Raw genomic sequence first — 22,488 nt, forward strand, 5'->3', positions numbered from 1 at the left:
TCTCCAGAACCCCGAGTCATTGTACTGCTTTTGTGGAGTTCCACCCGCTGCATTCCTGAATCAGGTATTAACAAGCCTTATAATCAGCTGACAGGTAAATTCAGTCTGTGTACCTGATGGAACGGAACAAAAATGTGGACTGGCTAAGGGGATGTAAGAATTGGGTTAACAACCATAGTAGGGTTTTGCCAAATCTCGTGATGAACAGGCAAACACGTCAGCAATATTGGGCGTGATCTACACCACAGGATCTTGTCTGGGGCACCAAATGATCATCCTCTTGACCCCTGACTGGCCACGTTATGGCATGTTACTAAGCATGCAGAATCACCTCAGCACAATTGAATCACTTAGTTAGTAGTTATTTTAATGCAACAACAGCCCCCATAATTGGATATAGGAAATGTATAGCTAAGGAACAACCAAAAATCATCATGTGCCACCTATTGCGTGATAGCAGCTAGTAGTGGTTACTCAAAGATACATACCAGTGTATGCAGTGTGCGAAATACCTGTCAATATTCGTGGGGGTCCCCATCTCCCTATTGTTGTGCAATACCAATCTCGAGAACCCCTTAAAATTTTGCTTTTGAGGCTTTCAGGGGGTCTCATGGGTTAATCGGGGCCCCGTATTTCACACACTGAGTGTATGTCTCAGTGAAACTTGTTTTATATACCAGAATTGCCAAAACCTCAAGTCATTTATTCTCTGCTGTCTACACAAACAACTCACAGCCTGAGGATCTGGGATGGGGTTTAATACAAAGAATGTCTCCACCTAGTGTTAAATATGTGAACTGACCGACTGACTGCTGCCAGAGCTCACCAGTCAAGTTTGTGTCCGTAGTCATACAGTAGTTCTGCTGCAAACTACCCCAACAATTTGGTTAATCCTTCCAGGGTATATACCCTTATATTTCCTCGTAACACAAATAGCACATGCATATATCGATATGTAACAATATATTTTTTAGAATGTTATTTTTCTCATTTATTATAGAGTAACATTTTTCTGTTTTACAGGTAGCAGTACTGTGCAAGATTTAATGAATTACTGATTATGTGTCTGTATTCATGCTTGGTGCCTCTTGATTAACACACTATTTGCACTTTGTGTAGCTAAAGCTTTAATTGAAAAGTAACTTACATATTTAGGCATTTATGCAGTTGGGCTATCAGAGATACATGGGTGCCATGTAAAAAGGTCTCAAGTGTTTTTCCTTGACAGACAAACCTTTGAGTTACAGGTTCAGGCCTTTAGCTACAGTGCCACCTGCTGGCCAGGCAGGATCGATGTCTACAAGATACATGACCGACCCACTGAACAGCACACTAATGGAATTTCGTATTAGTAAGTCAGAAACTAAGTATATAAATATCCAAATGACAAATATGTTGTATTTGTGGAGCACGTGTCCATAGCTTGATTGGCTTAGATTTGCATCACGGTTTTATCTATTTATGTTAGATACTTCAGTAAAGTGCCAATTACTGTAACTCTGTAACCCCTGTCTTACCGCAAACAGGATACTCTACGTACGACAGCAACTGCTCCTGGAAATACGGCAGCCTTTGAAGGTTCATATTTATCAAACAAAACCAGAGCATAATACAGACAAGTAAATTCAATATAAAAGCCACTCAAAATGTTTCTTTTAATAGAGTGAAATCAAAACATTAAAAAAATCGGCCAAATTACAGACAAAAAAAAAAAGCAAAGCTAAAAATAAACAAAACTGGTGTTTTGAGAAACAGCAAATGTAAGAACTTTTTAAACCTAAGACATTTGGTCAGATAATAGGAAGAACTTAGGGGTCAAATTTTGAAAAGATCTCAGGAGAAAAATCATATGTTACAAATCTTTAAATAAATTGAGGTTGACATACTTTCTTGACACACTCTGCAGATAACAGTTATAATAGTTGAAGTTTTGATAAATAACACTTTCTAGTTTGACACTGAGGAATTCACTGTTGCATGTAGATTAAGGTAGTTAAACAGTCACTGTTTATGTCATTTAAAAATTTCCTGCTTAAAAACAACCCAGGATGATCTAACATTTAACAAACCAGTTGTGTTTCAGTCAGACTCTGGATTGTGGACAGAGGGTAGGCTCACTAGTAAACAACACAATGTACATCAGCACTGTGTATATATTCTGTTATATTGTGTAACCCTATATATAAATTCTACAATATATACATGACAGATTTAAAAAAATACAAAGGCCTATTTTCAGCTTTTTTATCCTGACAAAGTTAGTGTAATATCAGTAATGTGAAGTTTCTCTAAGGTAATTTATTGGTATCACTGGGAACACAACTTGCTTGCTTTCATTATACAAGCGGTAAACAGGCACCTCACAGACAAACCGTACATACGTACATTTCAGATAGAACACACTGACGTGGTTATATGTAATACATTAATTGAAGTACAGTCAGAGCAGGCTGCATAGCCTTGGAGTGTGTTATATACAATGCTTTGATTTGGGGCCTTTATGTTTAATCACACTTAACACTGTGCATTCACAGAGAAATGCAAAGAAAATCAAACGACATCATTCATCTACTCACTGGGGTTTTCCTTATATGGTAAATGGTAAATCCAAGCATCAGCCTCTGGATTCTTGTTTTTAAACATGACACAGCTTTTATTGTGTTCTGGAAGGTCAACCACATTTAGCCCTTTAGGATCTCACTTGACGAAGTGCTACGATTCGAGTACAGGTTCAAACGCAATTGACCTATGAAGGTTCTTGAAAAAAAAATAACACTTTCTGCTGACTTGACATCCTTGTAACACCCTGAATTCTCAGCAATTCATAGACTTCTGTTTTGTACTATGTGTGACTCTATTTCTTGAAAATAAAGTACCCATTAAAACTCAGGGGAAGTGTCTGGTTGGACATGCTAGGCAGCCATCACCAAAATGCTACGTTCAAAAGTGACTCCTGCTCCACCTTAAAGCTCATTAAAATGTGTTTTGTGGTCCTCCAACTCTGACCTGAGTCTAGGTGGGGAAGAGCAAGATGAACAGTCTTCAACAGCCACCCCTGCTCCTGTGCCCTAGTTCTACATACCTTGGCGCCCCGAAATGCCTGACAGGCTATCTGACCTCAGACCTGCATCTTAAAGCAAGTTACAGTGGGAGCACATTTAGGGGACATGGGCCCAAAGGCCTTAGCTGGTTTTTTTTTGTTTGTTTTAAACTTTTGACACCAGGTGTCGTTCACACGTGGACAGATCTGCATGAATATGTGACACTGTAGCTGTTATCTGGGAATTGGAACTCTCTCTTATTACGTTTCGGAATTCAGAACAGTGGGATACAGGAACTGTCGCCATTTATTCATGTTCCCGGTTCGCTTCCAAACAAAGAGCTTACCTCACACTTTTTTTTTTTTTTTAGATTCTCTTGGAAACCCTGGGCATCTCACCACAACAGAGGTCAGCCGATGGCATATGCTACATGATTCTCAAAAGAACGGCCCTCATGCTATGGGCAGCACTTTCGCCTCTCCCTCCGCGCGAAGCGCACGCCAGTCCCGAAGCACAATGTTCTCCTGACGCCTCTCCGTGCGAGGCGGCCGCTGGAGAGCCGTGTGTCGAGCTGGAATCCGAAAGGCTTGCATACTTTCAGCGTCTTCCGAGAGAGGACTTTGAAGTCTGACCGGACCACCTACAAGAAAATTCCAGAACCCTCCCAGTGTGGTTTCTTTCGGCTTGAACTATACAATGGATTGTTGTTTTTAGAAAAGCAATGCAAAAAAATTCTCCAGATATCAACACACACACACATTTAAGAACTAAAATTGTTTCCTTTGTGATTTCATAAAAATGAATTGTTTGTCATTTAAAAAACATGTTCTTAGAAAATGTTCACTTCTCTGTCCAGTTGTGTGCTCTCTCATTTTTAGTGTAAGAAAGTCTAGTCCTTCCCTCCCACATCACTGTCCCTTTAGAGGTTTGGGCTCTCGCTGACCCCCACGCCCCCCAAGTCCAACCAGCTTCCAAGGTACCAAACAGCTGCTACCTCCTAGCGATGCAGATACTCTTCAAACAGGCTGACTCTCCTGCTCATCTCAACCATCATTCTCTCTCAGAGGCCCCCTTAGATGGTGGGGCCCCATTCCGGGTCCCTTATGATCCATTGTCCTTCCCCTCGGTGCCTTCCGTGGCAACCGGGGGCTCCTCTGTGCTGGGAGACTGCGCCCCATCTGGTCCATCTGAAAGGGTGATGGAAAAAATAAATAAATAAGAACACAATTTCATCATAATGTACCAGCAATACTGAAAATCAGAGGTGGAAGAAAAAGATATACAGACAGACAAAAATAAACACAGAGATATATGGAGCAACAGACACAGGTAGTCAGAGACAATCTAACAGGAAAGCAAAGAGACACAGACATGAGGAAAGACAAAGAGACAAGAAACAGAATGATAGACAGAAAGAGGCAGATAGACAGAGACAGACAGAAACAGTCAAGCAAATAGACATAAACAGTCAAGCAGACAGACAGTCAGGCAGATAGAAAGACAAACAGACATAGTCAGGCGGAGATGCAGACAGATGGAAACAGTCAGGCAGACAAAGATAGACATACAGAAACAGTCAGGCAGACAAAGATAGACATACAGAAACAGTCAGGCAGACAAAGATACAGACATACAGAAACAGTCAGGCAGACAAAGATACAGACATACAGAAACAGTCAGGCAGACAAAGATACAGACATACAGAAACAGTCAGGCAGACAAAGATACAGACATACAGAAACAGTCAGGCAGACAAAGATACAGACATACAGAAACAGTCAGGCAGACAAAGATAGACATACAGAAACAGTCAGGCAGACAAAGATACAGACATACAGAAACAGTCAGGCAGACAAAGATACAGACATACAGAAACAGTCAGGCAGACAAAGATACAGACATACAGAAACAGTCAGGCAGACAAAGATAGACATACAGAAACAGTCAGGCAGACAAAGATACAGACATACAGAAACAGTCAGGCAGACAAAGATACAGACATACAGAAACAGTCAGGCAGACAAAGATACAGACATACAGAAACAGTCAGGCAGACAAAGATACAGACATACAGAAACAGTCAGGCAGACAAAGATACAGACATACAGAAACAGTCAGGCAGACAAAGATACAGACATACAGAAACAGTCAGGCAGACAAAGATACAGACATACAGAAACAGTCAGGCAGACAAAGATACAGACATACAGAAACAGTCAGGCAGACAAAGATAGACATACAGAAACAGTCAGGCAGACAAAGATACAGACATACAGAAACAGTCAGGCAGACAAAGATACAGACATACAGAAACAGTCAGGCAGACAAAGATACAGACATAAAGAAACAGTCAGGCAGAGAGAGGCAGATAAAAACAGTCAGACAGAAACTGCTAGCTGGAAAATAAAGAAAATGTAACATTTTATTCAGAAATAAATGTCATCCTTAAGGGAACACGCAGACGCACAATGACGTTATATTATTAGGTGGCTTTGGCCAAATAGTGCATTTCTAACTCCCAAGTCCTGACCGATGGCGTCCCAGGTGAGGCCTGACTGACGGCCTCCTTAGAGTATGATGGCCGTAGTGGCCGTAGCGCAAGGCGTGGCACGCGGCCCAAGCAGGGGCCCACCTGTGAGGGAGAGCTCGGCCAGCTTGAGCGGCAGATCTGAGGGGCTGACTCCCGCTGGCGAGCCCAAGATGTCCGGCAGGGCGTTCCGGCGGCCTGAGCGACCCGACGAGGCAAAATCCAACACCGGCTCCACCTCCGTCATCTCAGAGGCAGCTCTGCAGCCCGGGACGAGACAGGGACGCGCGAGAGCGTGAAGGGCTCTATTTCACAGGCACGTTTACTTAGAGTAACCCGCAGAAAATTACAATACACTGTTATTATAAAGTCGTAATCTATCTGCCCATTTTTCATCATCACTTACCCAGTACAGGGTTGCAGTGAAGCCGGAACCGGTCCTCAGGACGCCAGCCCATCGCAGGGCACATGCACACATGTGCGCACACTCCCTAACGGCCACATGCTGAGAAGCCTGAGGAAACCCGCGTGAACATGCAGACTCCAGAGGCACAGAGCCAGAGGTGCAAGCTGAACCTGCAGCCCTGGCAGGTGTGAAGCCGTACTGGCAGCCCCTGAGCCCCCATGCTTACCAAAGGATTCCATCTGATTATAGATATAAATAACAACAGTGTGACTCCATGGACCCAAGCCTGCCAGCGAGACTGGGGGATGACATGAGTCAGGAGAAACAAGGAGGCAGATGGGATGGAGAGAAGGAAGGAGGTGATGGATGGAGACAAAAGGGTAAGATCACTGGAGGACCAAAGTGGGGACAGGAAGTGGTAGAGGAGAAACACAGAGCCTCAGTATGCAGTGTGATGTGTGTGTGTGTGTAAGATCTTGCTCTTTAGGTCTATGTCAGCTGTGCTGCCAGTTTCACCCACTAGAGGGAGCAAGACTTCCAACAGTCTCACGCTCCATTTTTTCCTCTGCTTCCCACATCAAATATACGTTGCGTCCTCACAGCTGTCACCAGTTCACTCGCCTTTACGTGTTCGATGCCTCTCGTGAACAGTCTGTTTAAAGGCTTTTCTTTGTGCCTTTAACTTTGTGACTGTCAATCTCGGCATGTAGCCGTTTACAAATCCCTGGTTTAAAGCACGTTTACTGAGGACAACATTGTGGCTTTGTGCTTGTTGTCATGGTGATCATAAGCCCATTTGTTTGTATGGCTCAGGGTTCGGTGGGGGGGGGGCTTCTGAGCACCTTGGTACATTGTATGCATCCCCTATCACTGTCCATGCATGAATGCAAGCACACGCACACACAAACAGAGGCACAGGACAGCGCGAGCTGCTGTTTCTATGGCAACAAGCAAGAAACCACCTCTGGCATAGCAACAGATGAGTTCACATCTTTCTCTCTTTTTCTCCCCTGCAGTTCTTTAAATAAACGCCCGTCTCAGGCACGTGGCCGATAAGCCCTATGTTTATTTGATCAGAGACAGAGGGGACAGGGATCGGTACAGTGAAGGCCAGACCCTTAACCTACCACCAGACCCTATGCGAGAAGGGCCGTTGTGGGGGCCGTCGGGTCTCACGCCCACCTCGGCAACTGTGGGCAATGACTCAAAACATGTCACCACCCTCACTTTCAGACTGATCCACCAGCCCCTGCACCCCCTGTCGTATAATCAGCACTATAATGCCTTATGACTGTCAATAGAAGATGCTGTAATGCTTTATTAAGTGTTATACCAACCATTACAATGCATTATCACAGTATCTATAATGCATTACAGACGAGAGCTTCAAGTAAAATGTCACTGAGGCCTGTTGCTGGGCTCATTAGCCTTCTACTAACATGACGTCTGTGTGCCTGGAAAGTCCCAGGCTTTGCATTGACCCACTTCCTGTAAGTCATTAACACGTTTAGCATGTGACACCCTGTCTCTGGAGTCAGTCCTCAATGTACTGAGGTGGCCTTCTGGCCGGCGGTGTTCTCCTGGACGAGATGAAGCAGGATGTTTGAAAACTGACAGCACAGACTCCACTTTGTGGTGGTGCATATGCAGATCAGACCGAACCAAAATATTTAGCCAAACAAGAGTATAAAATTCCAGCCGACGATGTCGGCGAATCAGAAGGATCCCGGGGGGGGGGGGGTATAGCGCGGCCCGAAAGGTCCCTAACATGTATGAGCAGCAGAGTCACATGAATGTTTCATGAGCGTTTCTGAGCACCAGGCGCCAACGGGTCGGGGGGGGGGGGGGGGGGGCTGGACAGCCGGTGAGAAGGTCACAGGCTTGGTTCTGTTCCTGGCGGGTGGGGGGCGGAGCCGCTGTCTGGCCCGGCGGGTGCGTGGTCACCTCTGCCTGTATCATCTTCCTTCCCTCGCACATTCTCTCTCTCTCTCTTCTTCTCCTTCTCCCTCCCTCTGCTCACTCCCTGCTTCCTCTTCATCTCATCCTCCGTCTTCTCCTTGTTACCCCCCCCCCCACCTCGTCATCTCCCACCTGCACCACCCTCCATGTCCTTGAAGGCCCCCCTGTCCTCCACTATCTCCAACCACAGGGTGGCGATGCTGAGAGGTCACACCTATTGGCGTGCACTGTTTTGGGGGGATGTGATGTCCCCAAGCATGCCATGGCTGACCGTGGGGGGGGAAAGGGGGAACCTCCCCCCAACCCCAACATAATGAAAGTGCAATGTGACCTGCTGTTGTCAGTACGCAAGTGTGAAGGGAGGGGGCCTGTTGAAAAGCCTGTGTGTGCCCCGCCAGCTTTGTGGGGGAAGGGGGGGTAGTGGTGTCTTTCCCCAGCCCCCGGGGGGAGTGCCGGCTGTCATGGAGACCCCCCGCTGCAAGCACCCCAAATGTCAGCACCCCCCACCCAACCGCCTCTCCCTGTCAGCTATACAGAGGAACAGTGCAATTAGCACTGGCAGAGACACGAAGAGCAAGGGGGGGGGGGGGGGGGCACACGGAGAGAGCAGGAGCAAGGAGCAAATGGCCGTCAGCTCCTTAATCCCCAAACGAGAAGGCAAACAGAACAGTTTGCTCTCCGCATCTCCGGGAGCCCGGGGCGGCGTGGCCGTTATAAACGTGTGACAGGGAGCACGGTGGCCGCTTCCAGGGTCCCGTGTCAGGCACCCCGCAGCGTCGCTGGGGCAAACAGGGTGCCAGGGAAGGGGTGTGTGCATGGCATGCGGGCTGCGGACCGGGCAGTGCCGCCCAGACCGTCTGTTCTGCTGGACCGCTTGCAGATAAACACGCTCAGCGTGGAATTTTCCATCTCATCTGACCGCTCGACGCCACACCAGCGAAATAACGGCCAAAAAAGTCATAATCATCACCACCGTCATGGTGTTTTGGCGTGATGGGTGGGGTCCTGCCATCCCTGCCCGCCGAAACCCCCCCCCCCACCTCCGGGCAGGCACCGTGTAACTGCAACTCTACCCTAGCATCACCCCGGCATGTGTCCGAGGACACACATGTCTCTGGAGTGTTTGCGGGAATCGTAAGACGAGGGAACATCACACATTCTGATGGCTGCCTCGTTTGGTGAGAATGACTCGTGTGCAAAAGTGTTTCGTAGCCAGGTGACAATCAGCTCCACATCAATGAACCAGCGCTGTACAGCAAGCTCTCAGACCAGGTTGGTTTTATTTTCTCTATTACTGGGTGAACATTAAATATGTATTACTTAAAACTGTAAAATATTAAGGGGGCGGGGCCATTGTTCACCATTACATAATTATCATCCCATTAATCATTTTCCTTCCTTGTAAAATGTAACACACTTCATATTCTAACTGTAGATTTTCTTCCTCCATCCACTTCAATAACTTAGGAATCTATCCCAGAAAGCTCAGGGGCCACCTTGGATAAGATGCCAGTCCATCACAGGGGACACCGTGGACAGGATGCCAGTCCATCACAGGGGACACCGTGGACAGGATGCCAGTCCATCACAGGGGACACCGTGGACAGGATGCCAGTCCATCACAGGGGACACCGTGGACAGGATGCCAGTCCATCACAGGGGACACCGTGGACAGGATGCCAGTCCATCACAGGGGACACCGTGGACAGAATACCAGTCCATCACAGGGGACATCGTGGACAAAATACCAGTCCATCATCCTGTCCAACTGGACGCCAGGGTTACTACTGCTGTATAAGTATGATGTTCATGGATGTAGGCAGCAAACTTAAAGCCGGAATATCCAGCCATTTTTCAGGGATTTGGTTACAGCAATTCCAGTCTAGCGGAGGCTGGAGATGCGGGGAACAGCCTGAGTGTCTGAGCAGGATCACTGTAGGACAGACGGGCCTGACTCGGGCACGTCTCACACACTCCCACGAACATCCTCTCCAAACATCCTCTCCATTATGCTTTTAATGGAGGCCCAAGGCACAAACTAACCCGAGTTATAAGTGCATAACTTTGTATCCCATGACTTTTAGCAGGTCAATTATATTCTAGCAGACCTCCGAAATTCCGGCACACGCCCGGAGAGCCCCTCTGGGAAATGTGTACAGGGTTCAGGGTTACCGGATACATCTGCGGCTTGGTGCGTGGGTGGGGTTGTGTATACCCCACAGGTTCATCTAGGAAAGGTTGGGGCACTGGGGGGGGGGGGGGGAGGGTTTCAGGTGCCACACTGATGTTTCCACATCAGTCCCGTATCACTTAACTCATAACCACCCAATCAGTTCCTGGCTCCTCACACAACTTCCAGCCACAAACACACAGGTTTGTAATAATATCTTTGTGGGGACTCTCCATTCATTTCTATGGGAAAAACCCTAATCACAACATGACGACCTTAACCCCTACCCAGTCCTAACCTTAACCATAAGTAACCAAACAAAATAGAAGTGTTTTGGCATTTTTAGTTTTTTTGATTGCAGTCATATATTTTAATAAAACTGTGGGGACAAAAAAAAATAATCCCAAAAGGTCAAAATAACAGGTTTTTATCACATTGTGTGGGAGTTGGACCCCCACAGTGTAATATATACATAATATATACATAACCCCCACACACACAGACACGCACAGTAGAGTTGTCACAATACTACAATTTCACGCACACACACACCCCCCAAATATTTTTAAATTCTCTTAGGTAGCGCCAAAAGAAAATAAATAAATAAATAAATAAAATGCCCAAAAAACGAATATCAACCAACAACAATGACAACAATTATTGTCGGTTGCCTGAGGGAGTGCAAAAAATTGAATACAAATACAAACCAGCAACAATGACAAAAATATTTTTAGGTTTTCCATTGTTTTATTATTAGCCATAGCCGCTACCTTAATGATAACGTAACACATGGTTAATGTGGCTATCGGCCAATCTGGTAACAGTTAAACGGTTAACGTTACCGTGTGCGCCGGGCCAGGGTAACATTTACGATAACTGCTTAACACGTCATTGTTGTTCAAATGGAAGTTTTATCAAGAATCAATTTCTTTGACAACCCTAATGCACACACAGACACACACAGACACACACAGACACACACAGACACACACACACAGACACACACAGACACACACACACAGACACACACAGACACACACAGACACACACAGACACAAACACACTAGTCTCCTCACCACGAGCATGCGGCAGACATGACATCAGTGCACTGAGAAAGTTGCGATTCTACGATCCAAAGGTCAGATGGGAAGCATGTTGACGTGTCAGAGCACGAGTCTTGGGCGACACTGACAGGCCGCAACTATAGACAAGTCGATATCAGATGCACGGCACTACAGAAAAACAGAGATTACGTGACTACTGAAGACAATTACAGATTATCAAGCATATCCCAGCTCACTTCGTCCTCACCGACCACAGCGAGATGGCAGTCTGTGTCCTGGGACAGGGGACCGTTCTGCAATGGAGGAGCAGAAGTGACCCTCCCACCCCCCCGCCGCCAGTGCTCCTTCGCTCCCCAAAAGGCAGATCAGACACCCCCTGCTCTGACCAGTTACCCAGGCTAATACCCCCTGCCCCAGTTCGAACCGGAGACTTTCACTGGCTGCTGCACCTCACTGCGCTCTGCTGTTTTTGTGTGTCATCAGCCGCAGACAGGGTCGCCCTGAGGAGGGCCAGTAATGACCCTGCAGGGAGTGGATTAAAATAATCACTGGCAGCCCAGTCCAGTCCCACCCCCTGCTGCAATCACACCCCCACTTATGCCACAACGAATAATATCACATAACTTATGTGGCGATTCGCCTGCAGTCAGGTCGGCTGGTGTCTCTTGATCGCCCTCAAAGTGTCACTGTGCCTTGTGACCGACTGGCAGGCCATCCAGGGTGTGTCCTGCCCTGTGCTGCGTGGGATAGGCTACCAGTCACCTGCCACCCAGAACTGCATCAGCGGTTTGTTTCCAGTGGCCCAGGCGTCAGTGAGGCTCGCCACTGGCAGCACCCCCCCCCGTTAGCTGGAGCTGGCCGCTCGCTCGTCACCTATCGTCTCTGTGGAAATGCAGAGCTGGGCCCTCAAGACATGAGCTGCAAACAGCTGCCAGCCTGGTGAAGGAGGGGAGACATCAACCTGGTTCTTAAGATGGGGACATAGAGTAATATCATACCGCATATGGTACGATGTTTAATCAGCCAGGGTAGCACCAGATGGTTGTTTGTTCAAACCACAGTTCTTCCATGGTCACTTTAGCAATACAGTGGTGAGCAGGAGCCCATCCCAGGAAGCAGAGGGCACACAGTCCATGGTGGGGCACGCACTCACACAGTACTGGTGGGGCACGCACTCACACAGTACTGGTGATGGAGTGACACCATCTCACCTAAGCACATGTTTTTTGAACACAGAGGCGCATCAGGAGAAGATGCTCCCCAGAGATGGAGCCTGCAACCTGCGTGTTACGGCGCCGCCCTGCAGCCAGGTATGTGTTATACTGATATTTAGTCAGGATTCAGGTTTCGGTGCCTTTCAGTGGTATGAGGCTTGCTGCTTACGGGTGACGCCTGGGGTCCATGTCCAGCGATCACCCGCAAACACCACACTGTCCCTGTCACCGCGGTCCCGGCCAGTTCGCCCTCCTCTCAGCGACAGAAGCTCCAGACGGCGGAAGCGTCGGTGGTGACCTTCAGTCTGTCCATCTCAGCTTTCCCTGCCATTTAAAAGGTGCGGCGGCGTCCCCCCCCCCCCCCCCCCAAAGCGAAGCAGTCAGATACGGCTAGCTGACGATAAAGTCCCCAAATACACAGAGCTGGTGCTTCACAACTGTTTCTACAGGGGGCCAAAAGGTGGAAGCCCTCCATTTGCCCCCCCCCCCCCCCACCACTATCCAGCGGAGCCCTAACCCCCGCATTTCGTTTTTAGGTGGCACGGTGCCGCCCACAGGAATCTCACACAGCAGTGAATGATATCATCAAAGAAGGAAATCTATCGTGTAGCTCTACTCAGAGGCCACTGGCTTAATGGCATGCAGATGAGAGCGGCCCACAGAGGGGCTCCTCAACTTACTCCGCCGGTGTCAGAGCACCCACTACAATTTGTAGTATATTGGCAGCAGGCTAGAGTAAAGGATTGTGGGTAAAGTGAGATGCTCCTCTCGTTTCAATGCTGCACGGTTGTGTACGGCACTAGGGGCGTGTCACGAGAGCTATCCAGCAATTTGCTGAAGGAAGAGTCCATCTTCTGAACAAGCTCACCATGCTGGTTCCTGACTGGGAGACCTGGACCAGCCAAGGCCAACTGGAGGACATCTCTGCGCCAGTATGCAGGTGAGCTCATTTCCCACTCTCCCCCATACATCTCCCACATTGTACATACACAATCGATGTCGTACAAAAAGCCTCCACCCACCCCCAGCACCCTTGAGTCCTCTGACCCAGGATCAGCCGCTGTTACCCCCCAAGTCATTCAGTCCATGGTTCTGCTTCGGGGTTAAATCTGTTATCATGTTACTGTTATTAAGCACTTCAAACGTGCGAATTCACAATGGCTGGCAGAGTGCCTGTCTATCATGGTGTACAAAGGCAGGAAGCTGTATTATACCCGGCACAGGATAAACGTCGTCACTCAGTATGAAAAATTAATGACCGGAGGTCAAGCAAAGAAGAACAGGAAGGGGGGGCTTCAGAGGAAAAGAAAACATAGCCGGGAAAAACGAGGGCAGCGGTGACCCTCTTGCCCTTTTCGCAAAACACAAACACTCACATACACCTGCGGCCCAGCACATTGACCTCTCACCTGCCACTGGAGACTGAAGCCACACCTCCATATAGTGTAGCCATGCCCATATATAGAACAGCCCCACCTCCATATGGTGTGGCCCTGCCCTCATATACGATAGCCCCGCCTCCCGGGCGCTGAATTAGCTGCCCCCTGCTATGTCACACTGGGTTAAATGCAGAGGACACGTTTCGTTGTTGTGCACTGTGTGCTGTGCTGTGTCAACAATGGCAATTAATCACTAAATTCTAATTCTAAATATAATATAGCCCTGCCTTCATATAGGATAGCCCCACCTCCATATAGTGTAGCCCCGCCTTCAGATAGGATAGCCCTGCCTCCATATAGTACAGCCTTGTCCTCAAATAGGATAGCCTTTTTCCATATAGTACAGCCCCACCCACATATAGGATAGCCCTGTCTCCATGCAATATAGCCCCGCCTCCATATAGTGTAGCCCCGCCTTCAGATAGGATAACCCTGCCTCCATATAGTACAGCCCCGCCCACATATAGGATAGCCCTGTCTCCATGCAGTATAGCCCTGCCTTCATATAGTACAGCCCCACCCTCATATAGGATAGCCCTGACTTCATATAGAATAGCCCTGCCTCCATATAGGATAGCCCTGCCCACACAGGATAACCCAGTCTCCATATGATGTAGCCCCATCCTCATATAGGATAGCCCTGACTTCATATAAGATAGGGACTCCCCACTTTGTCATGTGGGACCGTATCTCAGAGCAGCATTTCGTCTCGACTATCTAAGCAGCTTTTGCTTCATGGCAATGGAAGCAAGAGGGACACGGTTCAGCCTCTGGGCCAAGGTCAGCATAAGGCTCCCAAATCATCAAGGATCAGCAGTGACTGGTGACACTTTAACCCACAACTGGAGGCTTTACCTTCTCTGTGGCCAGATGGGGTACGGGGTTGGGGGGAGGGGTGAGGAATAGACCAAAGTGTACAGTGCTTCATCTCTCAATAGGCACTACAAACAAATAAATACCCAGACCAGGAATTGTTCGTTACATGGGTTTTGCTTCAATTCCTTCACATTTCCACATTAAACACGTTGAACAGCATTGTGTAATTATGCCTAAAAACCCCACGTGTCTCACTGCAGTCAGCAAACGGCCTGGACGCCGCACTCCCCTTTCCCACCATGTGACGTCACTCACAACCATATTTTATTTCCACCATTAACACAGCAGTAGGAAACAGATGGCAAATCACGCTTTCACTCTAGAAACAAATAATTCCAAGAAAAAAAAGGCTTCCTTCTCGACATCTGTAGCTGACAGAACAATACCATCACAACTGTGCTATTCAACAGAGACAAGCAATTCAACACAGTAATGGAAGTTTGTATTGGCTGAAATAACTGATTCAATAAATAACCTGAATGTGATTTCTACATCAACGTGAGCGCCAGACATTTTCACTAAACAAGAAAACACTCTGTTCTGTGGAAATATTTCCCCAATCGATTCACAAATAATGATTCATTGCATTGATTTATTTCAACTACAGCAAAGCACGAGCCAAACTTGAGTTTTTCATGTGAGCAGCCAATATCTACCAGAGTAATATGTCATATTCAGCTCAGCTGTAGGACCCTACATGCAACATATGCACCACATTTTTAATATACTAAAAGGACCCATTGATCAGGCCGCGGACACTTACGGGATTGAATGGGTTTTTGTGTCGCCGGCAAGCTCAGCACCCTCAACAACGTAATTATCTTCAGTGAGACAGCTATGTCTCTAAAACCCCAGTCCAGAACTGAAACACACCCAGCTGTGAGGCACAGATTCCAAGTCACGTTTATGATTCATCCCGGCCTGTGATTCCTGTGATGGGCTGGTGACTGGGGAGATCTCGGTGCGCACAGACCATGACCACAAACACCAGACTCCAATCAGGCAGGTAAGATTATCAGTGCTGCCTGACCCTGGATCAGTTAGTGCAAACAGCAGGCGGCAACTGGTTATGTGAGTTTAAAGCTAACAGTCAGCTAATCCTGAATCCACACCCCCTCCCCTCAGTCTAACTTCATATACATATTATGGCTGTTTCCCTTTTGCTCCATAATGATTATCTTCCTGCATTTTCAGGGATGCAATCTGGTTTTATCCATCAAGCAGACCCATCACCCTCCAGCTAAATGGGTCCTGAAAAAATGCTTCACAATCAATCACAGTCGTGTCTGGTAATGGTCCACCTCAGGTTAACATAAAGGTTAATGATTTCCATTGTTACATTTAAATTTTTTCACGTACTATACTTTTTCGCCTCACTTCCCAAAGCATAGCAGCAGCTAAGAATTAAGTCAAGCACAGATTCTACATAAAGAAGTCAACATTGTGCTATGTCCATCCATCCATCTGTCCACGTGAGACAGGGGACACCCCGGGTGGGATCCCAGGCTAACAGTCGCACACTCTCAAACACACTATGGCCAAAATACAGACTCCAGTATACCTAAGCCGGCAGACATTGAGACCTGAAAGTAAAAACACCTAGGGAAATGCAGGCAAAAAGAACACGCAGTTTACATAACATCTATGTTTCTATGAAACTGGCAGTTTTTCTGCAGCACATCAGTATTCAACCAGAAGAGCAGGACATGAATGTTTCCATTGTAACGGGAACGTCAAGAACTGGCAACCAATCAGCAGTGCCTATTTTAAGCATGTGACACGGGTCGGTGAAGATAACGGATACACGAAGTGACAGAAAGCGGTGCGCCTCCTCATAGCATCCAGAGTGTTGAAGGGGACAGCCTCTGGAGAAATGGGCGGACGGCAGGCCTGGGGTCGGCAGCCGAGAGCAGCGCTGGGTTGATATCGGGGCAGCACACCACAGGGCTGGTGTAACGAGGGCTGACAGATCGCGAGGAATAACTGTTCGTGGAGGAGTGCGCTGAGCCGGGGAGCGCAGGCTGGGGGTCCCACTCTGACAGCATGTTCTATATGTAAACGGCAATCGTTACAGCCCAAGCGCTGCTCCGAATTTAAATTTAAGTGGAGTGATGACGGGGGGGGGCTGCTGAGACAATCCCACGGAACATTTATAAAAGCAAACCGGTTATATCCTGAAATCCCCCCCCCCTTTCGCATGTCAGCTGTTTGTGCCACAACCCCCCCCCAGTCCACAACCACCCACCTCCCCACCTGTACGATGTCCTGAAGCAGTGGGTGGGGCCCTGAATGGACAAAGGGAGTAGCGGCTTCTCTCTCTGAACAGCCAGCGAGACGCAAACAAACACACCTGCCTTTGCACCCCACTCTGCTGCCTTCCAGAAGTTTCTCCCAGGAACCAATGGGCTTGGCTGGGCACGGCGCTGCTGCCATCGTGCAGCCGCATCACTCACAGAATGAATATCCTCACCAATGACTAACCGTTACCGCTGCATTCTCCCGTCTTCTGTAATTACATTTTACGTTGTTAAACTCGTGAATATTAGCTAGCTACTTATTAGGGATGACTGTGCTGGTGTCCCAGCGGCACCTGAGCCGATGAAGACGCCGGCCGCTGCCTGGGAGGAAGCTGTGTGAGGCACAGGAGCACGCAGACATGAGGGTGCACGTGTGCACGTGTGCACAAGTCAGTAGCCCGGGTGAGTTTATGATAAGAACGAAAATCACCAGCGGCTTAGCTGGGCACAAACTGACAGGAGGATGCATCCAGCTCTGCTCTGTGTTGATGTGTGTATGTGTATACTGGAGAAAACTCGGCATTTAATAGGCTATTCGTTACATAAGAACATAAGAACTATACAAACGAGAGGAGGCCATTCGGCCCATCAAGCTCGCTTGGGGAGAACTTAACTAATAGCTCAGAGTTGTTAAAATCTTATCTAGCTCTGATTTAAAGGAACCCAAGGATTCAGCTTGCACTACGTTATCAGGAAGACTATTCCATACTCTGACTACACGCTGTGTAAAGAAGTGCTTCCTTAAATCCAGTTTGAAATGTTCTCCCGCTAATTTCCACCTATGGCCACGAGTTCTTGTATTTGAACTAACGCTGAAGTAACTATTCGGTTGACAGTTACTGTCAATCCAACTGCTTATAGACATGATAAATAAACAACTTAAATAAACTGTTACAAGCCAATGCTGGGATGAGGCCTGCATCTGTAGCACTGCTCAAGAGTCGGGTTTGAACCCCACCTTCACGCTGTATATGAAGTGTGCATGTCTCACGCAGTTAGGCTAACTGGCAAAATATGTGTGTGCGTGTGTCTGCGTGTGTGTGTACCTTGCAACAGACTGGCATCACATTCAGGGTGGTCCCTTAGACTGTGTCTTATCCTGCCTGCCATAAGATCCGAGTCCCTTGTGACCCTGACCAGAAAAAAATGGTTAAAAGATGAATGAATATTATACATTGGGTTTGCGTAACACCTTGGAGATTATTAATACTGGACAGCATGTTAGCTTGGTGTCCCATTCTGAAGGGTGCTGTTTGGACTAAATGCGTAACATGTAAGTAAATTCTGAACAACTGAACTATTACACTTTCCTTTTAACTGGAGGCAACGGCAAAGGCAGTGCATATTCCCACTGGTCATTCATTTAGGCTGTGTGACAGCACCACTAGGCAGCTCGCAGCAAAGTCACTGACCTAAGGGGCAAGATCGTGGCAGCGGGCCCTTATGGGATGGTCTGATATCTCACCTGTCAGATAACACCCTGTCACCGTGTGTGTGTGTGTGTGTGTGTGTCTTTGTGTTAGGGGAAAAGAAGGTGACAGACATTAGCTGTCACAATAAGTAGACTGCAATATGACCTCAGGACAAGAGTTTTCCCCAGAGCTCAGTGCCCCCAAGGGATGATGTTGCACCCCCTTACAAGGTAATACATCACGGTCCCCATAGAAACCCAAAAGAAGACAACAGGGCCACGGGGGACTCGAAATTACTAGAGTTTTATTATTAGATTTTATTCCACGTTTCAGCACTTCCACTGCTCAGTTTAAAGGTGTCTATCGCTACAAATAGAGTCGGCCGACTCTACCTTTGGGATCCATACAACGGCCTTCCGCTTAGACTCCATGATCGTTTCTAACACGTATTTCTGAAGCGCTTCCCAGGAAGCAAAAGGCATCGCAAAGTGTTGCGGTACCTAAATCAGATTTGTGCCGGCGGTGTAACTTTCCGCTTGATTTCCCGTTACTACGTTAAATAAAGAAGTCCCTTATAATAATTTACGGGCACTTACAGCCCCGGGCTTAGTGTCACAAAGTGTCGGGGAGGCTGCCACTCTGGAGTCCGCCTCTGAAAATGCAAGCTATTTATCCTGCAACAATTATTCAGAGGGAAAAATGAAAAGGTTCATATCGCGCTTTTGAGTGAATTTGCAATTTAAATGTAATTGTCGGAAAAGTGCTGGGGTGCGCGTGCCAGTTAGGAAGGGGTTTGGGAAAAAAGTTAAATTCGGATCGCAAGCGCGCCACGTTTCTATACATTTATGCATCTTCACCTAAAAAGTGAAGTGCTCCCGAAAAGCTTTCTATTAAATTATACTGCTATGATACATAATTTCTGTGTGGTAAATACAGATAACCGTTTTGGTCCTGCAAAGATTTAAGTTTGAAAGTTGCATCCGAATCTTGTAGGATGCCATTTGCGTTTCAGGTGAAACATAAATTACGGCATATCTCCCAGCATTACTCCATTAACGATACCCAAAGGTTTTCCCAAGAACGCATCGGAGTGGCAGGAAAACACGGACAGCAAATAAGGCTTACCGGTGGTGAAATCGCTGCTTGTAGATGAGAAACACAAAATCCAAAGTTCTTCTATATTTTCTGTTACCCTATGTTAAAGGGGAATGACGCCGGAGGCTGAATAGGCTCCCAACACTCAGAGCATCCTCACTCGAACCGCCACTGACACCTTGTTGTAGCGCCTGTTCTCTGAGTGCGCACAGGGTATCACTGAGGGGGCGGTACCAAAAACAAAGCACGCCGAGGGGATTTCTCAACTGAACAGGCTGGAAAACTAAAGCTAGGAAATGAAGAAGGGAATGTTGATGTGATAGCTTAAACGTTATCAACATCTTTCTTAGTAGTATATATTTCTTTGGTCATTTTCAACAAAATCAAACAAAATGCGAAGTAGTTGGATTTTGGAAAAACCCGACTTCCCCTTTTGCTTCCTCGGAATGGTACGTCTCCGGTTTAGTTCCAGCAAGGACAGAGGCGAAGTAGCGTGCTGTGATCGAAAGCTAGTCGGCGTTATTGTCAGACTTGAGAACACATTACATATCGGAATCACCGTGTCGTTCAACAGGTTTGCAAATTTTTGAAAATGAAAATAAAGCTTATGTGGCTTTTGTAACCTTTTAACCAGTACCAAAACATGCAGCATTTTATAGGAAGGACCAACGTGAAAATTATCTTAAAGTGGCTCGATCTATAATATAAAAAAAAAAAACAGATGTTATTGAACAGATGTCTTGAAGCAAGACACTTTCTTTAACACTAATATTTTCTCCACTCAGCAAATGTTAACACATTAAAGCAACGTTTTATCTTTTCTCAAGCACAGATAACAATAGTTCCCTTTATTGGTTCCAGGAATAGATAGGACTGTCATTTTAAATCAAGAAGTGGGTCAGCCCAATGTAGACACAGGCTCCCGTCTCCTTACATATTGATGTCAGGCTGATACAGCTGATTTCCGCTGCTGTGAAGTTATTTCATGGATTCCCCAAAGCCCCGGTGGTGACTCACTTCTTGAACCAGTTCGTAGAGATTGCCCTTAGAGCGGAACTCCTGTCCTGTTCAGATTCTAACTGATAACTCCAACATCCACCGAAGCCGTCTTTTCCTCCAACTGTAACTGCAAACCGATTGTGCTAAATGAAACTGACGTTCTCAGTTATTTTCCCAGCTGAAACTTGCTTCCTCTGAGGTTATATTTTAGTTTATATTTAACAAAGAAAACAAAACACATGGGTTACTGGAGTCTGGCCAAAAAACATGAATGCTGGAAATGGTTGTGGTTGAAAATAGTAGAAGTGAGAAGTGGTTGCATCTGCTGAACTTGTGATTTCTGGATTCTTTTCCGGTGTGATGCACAGTGTGGTGAGGCAATGAAGAGGAGAGAGAAATCTCACCTGCTTCCCATTTGTCCCCCGCAAAAGCTACAGCGATCAGCAGTGTTATCTGCTGTTTGAGAAACAAAGATCTTGCAAAGCTGCAAGCTTAAGTAACAAGCCCAACACACAGAGAAGTTATCACTCTTTAAAATGGTTCCTCGCTTTGCCTGAAGGGGTAGTTGGTGTTCTGCAGTACAATTTACTGATTAAAGGGGAGAATTGAATCCAGCTTATTGGCCCAAAATCAGAATTCCAGCAGAAACTCAAACGCTGCTTGAATGCAGACCTCTCACCATGCATGCTTCTCTGAAATCTTCATCCGATCTCCAAAACATGATTAGGATATCCTGAATCCTGAACTGTTATTTCACGTTTTAAAAACTGCAGCAATGTGGTTCAATGAGTAGCACCTTTGCTGCCAACCGTGAGTTTTGGCGACTCAGTCTTTCCCCTGCTTTCCCCACATGGTGTGCTGGCTTCCCTGGGTACCTCGGTTGCCCCTCAGAGTCTCTAAATTGCCCATGAACACTGTAGATGCAGACCTGTCACACATTCTAAAGCAGCCATGGATTCTTTTCCCCATTCTTGCTTACAGAACCGGTTCAGCGATTCCAGATTCACATCTTGCATGAATCGCTTGTCTCGGGTCATTTCTGTTGGGTTGATTATCCAGATGGGCTTTTGTAAACTTAAGATGAAACCGTGGTCTTTTTTCCCTGTCACCAAGAAGGCATTTCCTCCTAGTCACCCTGATGTGAATGTCTTTGGTATTCACAGAGTCACAGGAGAACAAGCAGCTGCAGGTGATCATCAGGTATATCTGGGTGCCTGCAGCTCTGTCGATATATAGCCCACTTACCATCATTTGTTTTTCAGTAAGAAAATGACCCACCTCCAGGCCCCGTGCAGGAGAGGGATGAAGCAGGTTACCATGTCTCTACAGTCACCTCACCTAAGCTGAACAGAGGTGTTTGAGATGAGTTGGACTGGAGCGTGAAGGAAAAGCACCCTGGGGGTGCTGGGAATATGGAAGAACTCCTTCAGTGCTGCTGAAAAAAGATCTCAATTCCCAACCTCATGGAGGTGTTTTAGAGAATGTCAAGATGGTGCAGGGTCTTCAACAAGACAAAGGGTGGCTACATTAAAGATTCTAACATATGACATATATTTGATTGACTACCCTTTAAAATGATTGCATAGTTCCATTCATGTTGTTTTGATGTCACTTTTATTTAGCATTGTAGGAGTTAGTAAAGATAAAGAAACCCCTTCTGTGAGTATCTGTGTGCAGCTCTTTGACTGGTACTGCAGTTCTGTGTCTCTTTTTGTTGTGCAGTGGGACCATCTTGAAGCACGAAGCTTGTGGGCAGAGACACCATGACTTTAAATCTGTCTTATAACACACTGAAGAATCTCAGATTTCGCAATGGGTTTGTAACCATATCCAGGCCGCTGAGTATTTGTCACATGCTTGCTGAAGTCTTCTGACATTTTGCTAGATAACCATGGTACATCATGCTAAAATGTAAGGGAAAACCACACTGAACTCAGCTTAGCTTTATATAGCAGAGGGCCCCCCAGTTTCCTTCTTGGCTCTTTAATT

The 22,488-nt window shown here is 46.8% G+C and overlaps 1 protein-coding gene across 4 annotated transcripts; it reads right to left on the minus strand.

The window, feature by feature from the left end:
- Positions 1-1,624: 1,624 nt before the first annotated feature.
- Positions 1,625-20,725, minus strand: LOC111841713 (cAMP-dependent protein kinase inhibitor alpha-like). 4 transcript variants are annotated; one of them, XM_072716329.1, is made up of 4 exons: positions 19,531-20,033; positions 18,040-18,125; positions 5,674-5,828; positions 1,625-4,228 (listed from the first exon to the last, which is right to left on the minus strand). In XM_072716329.1, the coding sequence occupies exons 3-4, from the start codon at positions 5,813-5,815 to the stop codon at positions 4,143-4,145; spliced, it is 228 nt and encodes a 75-aa protein (XP_072572430.1). In that variant the 5' UTR covers positions 5,816-5,828; positions 18,040-18,125; positions 19,531-20,033; the 3' UTR covers positions 1,625-4,142. The 4 variants fall into 4 exon arrangements, with proteins under 4 accessions (XP_072572430.1, XP_023663451.1, XP_023663450.1 ...); XM_023807683.2 differs by lacking the exons at positions 18,040-18,125; positions 19,531-20,033 and adding an exon at positions 20,518-20,725; XM_023807682.2 differs by lacking the exon at positions 18,040-18,125 and having other exon boundaries at positions 19,531-20,027.
- Positions 20,726-22,488: the final 1,763 nt, after the last annotated feature.

This window comes from Paramormyrops kingsleyae, chromosome 9 (assembly GCF_048594095.1).
Source record: "Paramormyrops kingsleyae isolate MSU_618 chromosome 9, PKINGS_0.4, whole genome shotgun sequence".
Classification (NCBI taxonomy): domain Eukaryota; kingdom Metazoa; phylum Chordata; class Actinopteri; order Osteoglossiformes; family Mormyridae; genus Paramormyrops; species Paramormyrops kingsleyae.